General features: G+C 40.0%; 1 protein-coding gene across 7 annotated transcripts in view; it reads right to left on the minus strand.

Annotated features, from left to right (window-relative positions):
• DPF3 (double PHD fingers 3) overlaps positions 1-12,069 on the minus strand; it is a 208,596-nt gene that overhangs the window by 48,695 nt on the left and 147,832 nt on the right. For all 7 annotated transcript variants that reach the window (XR_015697543.1, XR_015697541.1, XR_015697547.1 and 4 more), the window contains exons 5-7: positions 10,283-10,378; positions 6,194-6,272; positions 3,521-3,658 (exon numbers count right to left, since the gene is read on the minus strand). Coding sequence is in view for 3 of the 7 variants with exons in the window: in XM_087721813.1 (XP_087577939.1) it covers positions 3,521-3,658; positions 6,194-6,272; positions 10,283-10,378 (313 nt within the window). In the remaining 4 variants the exon portion in view is untranslated. The remainder of the gene's footprint in view (positions 1-3,520; positions 3,659-6,193; positions 6,273-10,282; positions 10,379-12,069) is intronic.

The raw sequence follows: 12,069 nt of genomic DNA on the forward strand, positions 1-12,069 counted from the left end.
TTAAGCTGTTGGAGCAAGAATGGCAAATTCCCTCATCTCCTGGATTCCCCAGCTTCTGGAAACTGCTGCTTTGCAGTCTCCTTTTGAGGAATAACCATATGGAGCACAACATGGGCAATATCTCCTCCTCTCTTTCTCCAGAGAGGGCGAAAGAAGATTGGTTCTTTGACTTATGCACAGTTATAGCTCTACTTGTCATGTGAAACAATCTGGGAACCACTGTGGTTGGCACAGAATATGTAATTCGGTCAAAAAGTCAAATAATGTGTTCTTAGACAATCAGATTACAGAAGTCTATGGAAATTCTCAATCATCTAGGTCAGTGATGGCTAACCTTTTCCGGATTGAGTGCCCAAAGCGCATGTGCATTTGCACGAATGCGTGCATCTCTGAATCCCCAAAATGCAATGTGCCCCAACCCCTGAGCATGCATGTCCCCTGTGCACATGCCCCACCCCCCCATGCATGTGTGCACGGCTCCCGCACATGCCCCGCTCATCCCCCACATGCATGGCAGAGAACCGAAGACCAGCTGGCCAGTGGGAGGCACGCGCGCATGCACAGCAGAGCTGTACAAGATCAATGACTCACGTGCCATCAGAGAGGATGCTGCCTGCCACCTCTCGCACACGTACTATAGTTCGCCATCACAGTTCTAGGTCATGGGTGTCTCAAAGGTGCTTTTCAATAGACAAATGAGCTGAAGAAGCTTCTTGGATGAGAAGTGAAACATTTTCAAGGAATGGGGGGGGGGGGACCAAGGAATCCCAGTTGCCTTTTGAAAAACATCTTTGGGACAATCCGATTACAGCATTCTACAATACCAAGAGGATAATGTGTGAATCCATTCATATACTGGGAGCATTACCACAAAAGGGAAAAGGGATTACATTGCAACAACTGGACTTTTTTATTCACCCTATAGATACCACTGGCTGACAAGCTAGGGGAACATACAGAATGCAAAAGCATTATGTGAGAAATCTGACAACTCTAATCCACCACCCTGCTGACTCATCCCAGCTGTAATAATTTACCATTAGCCATAAGAATTCTTGCAAAATTGTAATCATTCAGAACAAAAGGATTTCAAGGGCTAGAACTACTGGACTCACCTGATCAGAGAAGGGACAATAAACTTAGGAGTTAACAGACACGATGATATAGTAGCAAAATGAATGTTTTTTGGCTACAACATCTGTTGATGATGTTTGATGTTTATTATACTTGTATGCCGCCCTATTCCTGAGGGACTCAGGGCGGCTAACAAACAAGTGGGGAAAGGGGAAATACAAAAAACAAACAAGACAAAAACAAGATACACAAAACAGATTAAAAAACAACACAACAGTCACAGCAATTCAAGTGGGGCTGGGAACTCATCAGCCCAGGCTTGCCGGAATAGCCAGGTCTTGATGGCTTTGCGGAAAGCCAGAAGGGTGATGAGGGTCCGAATCTCCATGGGGAGATCGTTCCAGAGGCCCGGAGCAGCCACAGAGAAGGCCCTCCCCCGAGGGGTTGACAGTCGACATTGGCTAGCTGATGGTATTTGGAGGAGGCCTAATCTGTGGGATCTAATTGGTCGTAGGGAGGTAATTGGCAGGAGACGGTCTCTCAAGTACTGTTTACTTAATTCAATGCATTTACATTTTAAGAGACTTTATCACGTCAGGCAATCCATTTAAATGTATTTTGACTGTTTCTCCAATACTGAAAACATTTGATTCCCATGCTTTCCAAACTTTGCATCCTCTGCCGTGAAACAGATCTGGTTGAAAGGGAGGTCCTATCAGTGGCATCACATTTGCCAGAAACACGAAAGTGGATTTAATTTGAAACTTTCTCTGTCCTGAATTATGGTTGGTTGATAACTGGAGATTGAGTAATTAACAAGATATTTGATGACTTGGGTCTGTTTATTTATTCATGTAATTATTTTATTAGAAATAATTTTACAACAGCCATTTTAATCTGACCCTTGGCAGTAACATATAAAACAATATAAATAAACACAATGAATATAGCTGGCTGCCCACTGCTTCTTTTATTTGTTGTTATTGGTAATCTTGTGGGGTGATCATTCTAAAAACATGAAATTATATTCTGGATTTAAAAAAAACAAGGAAAATTGACAATATATTTTATGAAATATGTAAAATAATTCATAGAAAATTATTGTTAGCCATTGCATTGGCATTAATAAATTATCTAATTGAATCACTGAATCATTTAGAATATTTTTTCTTGCTTTTATTTGCAGTTTTATTTTTTTAATAACTAGATACCTATACTGTATCTCTCATATTTTAAAAGAAATAGCATATATGCTCCACGCTATCAAAAAATTTTCTTAATTCAATGAGATTTAATATTTTCATAAGTTTACATTTTATCTCAATTGCATACAAGTTGACTTCTAGACAAAAGAAATAGATTTACAATGAGAAAGTTATCTATAAGCCTCCAACTATTCTGTGGTTTACAAAATTGGTTAATATAGAAAACCATGGATGGCTGTAATGAATCATGGCTTCAAGATATTGATATGTATTGTTATACATTATTTTTTACAACTTTTCTCTCTTCTTTTATAATACTTGTATTTAGTTATTAGAAAGAAAAAAAATAAAAGAAGCACTTTATATTATGCCACCAAATGTAACGAAATAACACTTTATACTAATTTAGAATTATACTTCTAAAATGTGACTAAAAGCCAGTTTTTAGCTATACTTTCATGTGATAAAAAGCTATTATTATTTAGGCTGCTTTGACAGGAATGCGACTCAACATTTCCCCATTTATTCTTATCAATAAAGAGTTACATCTTAGCATCAATTTTATTTTACTTTCAATACCACATTCGTATTATAAAATACATTCTAGGGAAGCACCATGTTCCTGCAGCCATTTCCTCTCTTAGCTGCAATGCTTTATAAAAATTTATAAAGTGTTCACTTTTCAAACTAACATCCAACCTTCTGTCATTAAAAAAATGAGGCAAATAGAGCCTCAATACATTTTTGATAATGTCCAAAAGTTTCAGGAGCAAAAAAAAAATTGTTGGACCTACAGCCAATGGTAATTTTTTTTTCTTTAACCAAGACCTTTTTCTCTTATTTGATTGCTTAATAGAGAACTTTACGAAGCTTGGGAATTTTGTCCAAGAAAAAAAGACAGAAACAAAAAGTGAGTTTGTATGTTGTTCTCAAAATGAACCACTAGAAAACTGCTTGACTTGTCTCTTCTCCACATGTTCATCCCCAAGGAACAGTGATGGAAAGTGACCTGCTGCTGAGTTAATGGGAGATCTGATACCAATTTTGGATTAGCTGAGCTCAGCATCTGGAAAAGCTGCCGCTGATTAGCTCCATTAAAAAGCTTGGTCCTAACCATTCACAGAGGAGCAAAGTAAGCGCAGCCAGAACTGTAATGCAAAGATGGATGCAGCAGTGGGAGGGTAAAATAAGGAGTGGAGCTTTACATTATAAAATATAAGGGGCACATAGATCCTACTCACGTTTATGATTTTCATTTCTGTGGACAGGTGGTGAACGTGTCTCCTGTTCCCGAGCATCATCCCCTTCCTCGCTAGCAAGGTGAGTGTGAGCATAGTGGTAGCTCAGGCCTGGTCGATTCTTATAGCGCTTGCCACAAACTGCAAACACAGAAGGTGCAGAGAGCAACAAACAGGATCAGCAAATGATACATCAGGAATACAGAACTCATCTTGCATACTTCTACACAAGTTGTCTGCCTATGTCAGTCAATAAAAGTTCTGTTTCTATTTCTTGACATAAAGTTTTGCATCCCAAAGAAATGTCATACTCCAAGAAGTTGTGCATGCTTCAAAAATTGTGCAGAAGAATTGCTTGGAACCATATACAAGTGTGAGTACAGAGCATATGTGACATTCATTAAAGCCACTTTATGTTTTTCAGGCTTCTGAGTAGTCTGAAAGACCAGCAGCTCTGCTGGTCAGCACCTGCTTGGAGTTAGATAAAGGTCAACCAAATTCAAGGCGGGGGGTGGGGGGTGGACTTAGTCCTTTTGTGGCTATGTAGAGATTCTAGGCTGATCCCTCTTTTAACTCTGCCTCTTGCCTCTACCAGTTCTTCTCCTACAAATATGATTGTCTCCTACAAATATGAAGTATGGCTGTATAACACATTAAAAAAAAGTCAGTGCTTCAATTGTGCATGTGAGCCTGATGGTGTAGTAGTTAGAATGCAATACTGCAGGCGAAGAGCACACTCAGCGAACCGGTTGTTACACCAGTTGAATCCCACCATTGATGTAGACTTATATACCGCTTCACATATCCTTAGACTTATATACCGCTTCACAGTGCTTTACAGCCCCCTCGGTTTATAGAGTCAGTATAATGAATAAATATTAATTTCTTATCAACACATGGACATAATTATGATATGATATAGATACATTCTGCACCGACAAGCGTGCAATGAATAACCCATTTTTAAACTGAACATATTTTATGCATCCCATCTCTATGTAAGACAGAAACCAAGCTAATGTAAACAATTCAGAATATTACTTCCACTGTTAGCTATCACATTCAAATTGAAATGAGTTCATGGAAGAAAAATGTCTAAAAGAAACAGAAGTTAGGGGTACACAAGGCAACTGCCTTGAAACATGGGAAGAAAAAACCCACACTAATTTGTATTAGTCACCAGGAACAAAACAATGTTTCTTACGCAACATAGGCATTTCAACACTGTTATTAACCAAGAACATTAATTAAAAGGCAAAAGGCAAGAATGGCACGGTCATTGCTGAGCAGACTTTAAGATTATACTCAATGCCTTTTCATCTAAAAAAAGTAGATGTAAATTCTAAGTCATAGGATTCTAAATCATTCTAAAGAAGTAGACTTCCAAGGAAGAAATTATTGACTGAAGATGGCTCCATGAAAAACAAAGGCAACAACTTTGGCAAAATGAAGAACTAGGGGGTAGACCAGCTCTTTAATAGTTCCTTTGTAGACAAAGGGAGGATTTGTTATCTCTCATAAGCACTCCAGACTGTTGCTCTTTGAAAGGACACTTCAAGACAGTGCTTCCAAAGGGCTCTGGGAGACAAGCCATGCAGCTAAAACAATGGTTTGTGCCTTTGAAAGGATACTAGACTTACGTATTTTGTTTTCTAGTTACTTTCAGCTTGTTAGTGGCTTTTCAGTTATTAAGAACCTTTAAATTGACAAGTTTTAAAGCACCAGATGACTTTTCTTCAATCCTTTATTAAAAATACAAGTTTAAGGACCTAAAAAATAAGGGAAGGCAAAAGAGGGATTTTTATTTTTATTTTAGAATGTTGCAAATAAGCTAAATATCCAGAGAAATTTGATACAAGATTTTTAAATACTTTTTTAATTATAAAGAATCTTTCCCATGGGATCCAGAAGTTAATTTTATTGGTAGAGGGTGTTTAAAAATGTTGTGAAGGAGGAACAGGATTTACCTGAAAAGATGGTGTCTGTTCTGAAAATGGATTTACAAATGACAGGCTACAAGAATGGTATGGAAAAAGATGCTACACTGGATATACAATAGAAGATGGTGGATGTCTTAATTATTAAAAGGGATATACAAACAACAAGTTTAGAGAATGACTTGGAGAATCTTCCTACATTGGATTTACAAAAGAGACTTGTTAAAACTGTAGAGAATTTTGTGAGAAGAGACAAAGAAAAAATGAAAACAAATCAAGTTCTAGGACATTATTTAAAGGGATCAAAGGATCAGAAGCAAGATTGTTAGAAGCAAGGAATATAAGATTAGTTTATTTGATTAAGGTTAAAATAGAGCATTTTAGGTAACCCTTAATGGACTTTTGCTGAAATCAGGATTGAAATGATGGGTCTTAACAGATTTCTTTATTGATAAGAGATGGGATATGGGAAGAGGCAGCCTGTATATAAAGAGAAGTTGAAGAGTTACTGAATTTACTTCTACTGGTTGTAATAAAGGTTGGAGTTCACTTCTTTATATTTCTTTTTCTTACTTGATTTCTTTTTCTGCACTTTTTATTGTTTTTCTATTCTCTTCTTTTTCTCTAATTGTAGAGAAACAATACAATTGTAGATTGTATTGGTATTTTACTACTGTAATCAAATTCTCAGTAAAAATTACATTTGAAAAAGCTGAATGAAAGTCTGGGAGTTACTTACTGTCACAAACATAAGGTTTATCATGGTCATCCATAGTAGAAACATCATTCCTTCGCCTACCACCACCAGAGCCTCGGGCCTAGAATGAAACCAAGGTATTAATGTAAAAACTACACTTTATAGTTATCCCAAAACATTAAACTCAAAATAATTTCACATATCATACAGTGAACTTTCTGCTTTGTCATCATTATTATTACACTTTCATGAGAAAAGCTGCCCTTGAGCAGATTAACAAATTAACACTAGCTTCGAAAATGTGAAGTTACGTCTGATATTGAGTTGAAGAGCTGCTTGTAGAGTCTGCAGCAGAAGAAGAATACATCTGTTCTAGTCACTGGTCAAATGTAGCAATTGGGTCCAGATAGGTTGGTAGAACAATATGCTCGGGTACTGCTAGGGTCCTTAAATAACATTAGCACTACTGTGGTACTCTTCTCCTTATCTAAGTTGCAGCTGCTGGAAATTGGAAAGTTCCCATGTCATTGTTCCACATTGCCTTGGACCATGTGGGAATTGCAACATAGCAACAAGTTCACTCTTTCATATCCTATATGAATTCTCAAAAGAACTACAAAGAATTAGTTAAATGAGGCTTATTAAAAATTAAATTAAAATATGTGTTGCTAGAATTAAGAGAAGCAAAAAAAATAAAATACCTAGTCCCATGTTTGTACCTTGATTTCTAAATGTCTCCCTTTTTCAAAGTCGTGGTTGATGGGGTGTGTACGTTACATTACCACTGAGTAATTTTACTATTAGTGTTATGCATACTGTTTTGCATAATAATTTGCAACTGCATCAAATCTTCATTGAAGTGTATAAAATATGAAGTATACAAAATAAGCATGAAAACATCCATGTTATCTGTATAATCCAGTGATGGCAAACCTTTTTGGCACCGAGTGCTGAAAAGGGAGCGTACATGCTCATTTGGGCTGTGACCAAGAAGAGGAGCTGCCCGGGGGGCATGTGCGGAATGGAAAATGAACTTCTGGTATCAGGCACAAACGCACGCAAATGCACGTGTGACAATCAGCTGGCCAGCATGCAGGCTCACTCTGGAAAATGGAAGATCAGCTTTTCCAGTTTATGGCACTGCCGCACATGCGAAGGCCAGCTGATCATTGTGTGTGCAGGCAGAAACCCAGAAGAGGAACAGGTGATGCTGCGCCAGGGTTGGGTTCCTGCCAGTTCTAACCTCTTCTATAGAAGAGGTTCCACAAATCTACAGTGCCGTTTAGAACTGGTTCCGGCTCCCTCCTCCTGGCCATCCACACATCATCAAGATGAAGAGCAAGAGGAGGAATTCTGGGAGTTGAAGTCCACAAGTCTTAAAGCTGTCAAGTTTGAACACCCCTGGGGATTTTTTTCTAAAGGGTTAGGGGTGCAAGGGTCTTGTAACTTGACAGCTTTAAGACTTGCACACTTCAGTGCCAGAGTTTCTGAGCCAACATGACTGGGGGAGGAATTCTGGGAGTTGAAGTCCACAAGTCTTAAAGCTGTCAAGTGTGAACACTCCTGGGGGGGGGTTCTAAAGGGTTAGGGGTGCAAGGGTCTTGTAACTTGTCAGCTTTAAGACTTGTGTGCTTCAAATGCCAGAGTTTCTGAGCCAACATTTTGGTTGCTAAACAAGAGCGTTGTTAAGTGAGTTTCACCACATTTTACAAATTGGCCACACCCACCCAGTCACATGACTGCCAAGCCACTCCCACTTGGTCACATGGCTGGCAAGCCACTCCCACTTGGTCACATGGCTGGCAAGCCACTCCTACCTAGTCACATGGCTGGCAAGCCACTCCCACAAAACAGGCCATACCTACAGAAGAGGTTCTAAAAAAAATTGAAACCCACCACTGTGCTGCGCATGCCAGGTGGCATGGCTCCGCATGTCACTTCGGGCACGCATGCCATAGGCTCGCCATCATGGGTATAATCTGTGCTTTAGAGTCTCAGATTTTAGTGTTTCACCACTTTATAAACACAAATTGCTTAAATTGCTTTCTGTGGATTCACATGTCTTTGGCCTTCCAATCTCTTTATCAACATTTCCAATAATTTTATACCTGGCCTCAGGGGGTTGGCAAAAAGAGAACCACCCTTGAAGTACAAACTGAGAGCTTCATGTGTGTTCTCATTGCTTCAATCTGTGGCATTTAGTCATCTACAGCTGCCTTCAGCTTCTGCCACCGAATAGCAAGAATGGATGTATACAGCTGAAAAGCTTCAGCAGAGCAGCCTTGGAGCACTCAAATGCAGCCAAATGGGAAGGCTTGCCAGGAGGACAGATGAAGGCACCCAGGATTAAAAATGAAATCATGCTGTGGAAAGAAAGGGACCTTCACGAATTTGGAATATTCATTCCTCTGTGTTATTTCTGCCTTGAATCCTTTCTTTTTAGTTCTCTGAAACAATTAATTAGGAATCTATATTCTAGATATAATTTAGAGGACCCAGATTGCTTCAGAAAATCTATTGCAAATGGCAGCTTAGTGCAGAGAAGGAGAATGTCCCATTTATTTTAGAAAAAAAAAATCCGGTGTACATAAGTCAGTCACATGTGCTGGAAGTATTCCAAGGAGAGGGAATGTTTGAAGCAAATTATAGTACAGCTTGGGAATGGATGTGAAAGAATTAGAATACATTAGAGCAAGAGTGGGCAAGTTGATAAGATTTACTTTATGCTTTACTTTTTATAAGCTACAAAAGATAAAGATAAAGGTTTCCCTGCGCAGTCATGTCCAACTTTAGGGCACAGTACTCATCTCCGTTTCATGGTCAAGGGAGCCAGCATTTTCTGAAGACATTTTCCAGGGTCATGTGGCCAGCATAGCTCTATGGCAAAGGTGCCGAGAACACTCTTACCTTGCCACCAAAATGGTACCTATTAATCTATTCACATTTGCATGCTTTCGAACAGCTAGGTGGGCAGGAGCTGGGGCAAGTAATGGGAGCTCACCCCATTGCATAGCACTCGGATCTCAAACCTGGGCTGTCAGCTTCCCAGGGACAAGCTCAGTGTCTTTAACCATTGAGCCATTGTACCCTCTTTTAGAGCTCCCAGGTCCATCAATTAAGGCCAAGAGCAAAACAGTGTCTCAAGAATGCAATGTCCTTCATTCTATAATAGTCCTTGATTTACAACCATTCATACTCCCAAAAGCCTCAGAATTAGTGCTATATGGCCAGTAAAGCACTTCCAGGCATTATAAAATATTGTACTGGCCTGCCCAACTCACATGACTGTATTTCAGGAACTTGGCATTTACGCCCTGCAATCATGTGATCACCATTTGCAATCATTACTGCAGGCTTCAGCAGAAAGTCAGTCGTGGAGGCCATGTGGAGTGGATATTGCATTTGAGGTCTATTCTCCCATGCACTGAGGATTTCCCTTCCCTTCCATGCAGGGAGGGCAAATTCTCCTGTGTGCTGAAGGAACATATTTTCCGCAAATGGAATTACATTAGAAAGTGGAGATGTGGCAGTCTGCACTGTTTTAATTGTTATCTGATTAAAATGATGAAGGACTAAATAGGTCCTGGTGAATATAATAGAGTTCTCTGCTGGAAAGCTACTCCTGGGACTTGGTAGGGCTGCGCTTCACTCAGTTCGGAGAGCCTGCAAGAGTTCACCCCAGTGGGCTGAGACAGCCAAGCAGCAGGCAGGAAGAGAAGGAGGTGAGGTGAGCTGCCTGCCTACTGCGTGGGTTTCTTGCCAGGGGACCTGATTAGTGAGAGCCTGCAGCTGGAGCATCATGTGGAGAAGACTGATCAATAGCCAGCTCGTCCCTGCCCTGAAACTACCAAGGGAAATACACACACACACACACACACACACACACACACACACACACACACACACTTTCAGTTGATCTACAGAGAGAAAACAGGCAGCAAATAGTACACGTTATGTGCCGTAACTATATATGGGTGCTTTCTACATCATTTCACTTCGTGATGGCTTTATATTAAAGATTGGAGTGTGAAAAACAAAAACACCAGTAAAGGTGTAAAAATGGGAATTAGGATTACTCTGGCCACCTCCTCCTCCTCCTCCTCCTTCCCTCAAAAGGTTAAAGCAGCTTACCCGTCCTCGGGGTCTGTTTTTTCGTTTTGGAATATCTTCTTCTATCTCTTCCTCTTCGTTCACTTCATCTGCATTCTCATCGTTTTCCAAAACCCGCTGGAGTTGAAATAATAAACAATAATTAAAAACAAATCCCAGTGCAACAGAAGACCTTTTTTTTTAAGCAGAATTGCAAAGAAAATATACCACAGTAAGAGAGAGCTGGGAGAAGCCACTTAGGTCATCAAGTCCAACCTTCCGTTCTGCAGGGATCCAAATTAAATCACCCCATACCTGGTGAGGGGGATCTTGCCACTTTTCTAGGAAATTGGTTAGACTCTCAAATTGCTTTTACTGTTCTAGAAGCCATTTTGACATTCAGCTGAAATCTGCCTATTATCTGTATCTATGAAATTTAACTTAAATCCATCCTCTTTTTGTACTTCGTCTTTTTAAGTTTTGAAGAGTGCTGTCATACATCCCCTTTTGTCAAGGATAAACATTATCTGCCCCTTTAACCTCTCTAGAAAAGATTTAATTTCTGGTACCCTGATCAAGCTTAATTGCTTTTCCAAAACCTGATTCAGTTTGTCTGACTCCTTCTTAAAGTGGAAACCAAAGGTGATACTTTGGGGCCAGGCTCAAACATTTTATATCTGGCATTTCTAGAGGAATCTAAAGCCATGATGGCAAACCTATAGCACACATGCGAGAGGTGGTGGGCAGAGCCCTCTCGGTGGGCACAAGCGCCATCACCAACTGCTCTTTCAGGGTCCATCCTGCACATGCGTGTGATGGAACCTGGAAGATCAGCTGACCACCATGTGCATGCACACCAGCCAGCTGCTCTCTTCCGGGTTCTGGTGCTCCGGCGTGTGCATGCGTTCCAGTTTTGGCACTTGTTGCCGAAAAAGTTAACCATCACTGATCTAAAGGATTCTTTTTACATGAACCTCTCTGAATCAGAGTTTCAAGTAGGCGATAGAGTAGCCTAGACTTAATTGTTTTGTTGGACAATTTATACTAGACACTGGATGCAGGAGGGAAAATTTAGGGACATTATAGCTCTGTTCATTCATTTGGACTTTTAGTTAGTTTTTGATAATATTAACCTACATTACTTCTCTCTCTCTCTCTCTCTCTCTCTCTCTCTCTCTCTCTCTCTCTCTCTCTCTCTCTCTCTCTCTCTCTCTCTCTCTCTCTCTCTCTCTCTCTCTCTCTCTCTTCCTCCCTCCCTCCCTCCTCCCTCCTGGTCTTCCCACCTCTCTCTCTCTGTAAATAGTTTCAGCCTTTGCTGCCAGGCTACCTCCAGAAGGTAGCGTTGGGAAACTATTATTCAAAGCACAAGCCACTGATTTTTTTCATACTCAGATGCTATATGTCAACAAGTACATAAAACTCATAGGGATATCAGCCAGAGCATTAAAGTAGATACCATTGTATTTATAATATAGTTAGGATAGATTAGCGAAGGTAAGAGAATAAGAAATCATATCAAATTATATTACTCAAATATACCATCCCAAGGAAACAAACTGAGAAATGAAAGAGACACCTACAATAATAGAAAAGAAAGAGAGCGAGGAAGAGAGAATGAAAGGAAAATGGGGGAAAGAAGAAAGAGGTGAGGAGAGGAGGATGGAAGGGAGAGGAAGAGAAGGAGAGACGATAGGAAAGGGAAGAGGAAGAGTAGGAGTGGGAGAAAGGTAGGGGAAGAAGGAAGGGGAAGGCGAGGAGGAAGGAAGGAAGTAGGGAAGGGAGGGAGAAAAGAAAGGGAAAATAAGGTGGTGTTACAACAGAAGGAAGGG

This window comes from Thamnophis sirtalis, unplaced genomic scaffold, assembly GCF_051295495.1.
Source record: "Thamnophis sirtalis isolate CommonGarterSnake01/CBP01778 unplaced genomic scaffold, rThaSir2_p1.2 scaffold_1, whole genome shotgun sequence".
Taxonomy (NCBI): Eukaryota; Metazoa; Chordata; class Lepidosauria; order Squamata; family Natricidae; genus Thamnophis; species Thamnophis sirtalis.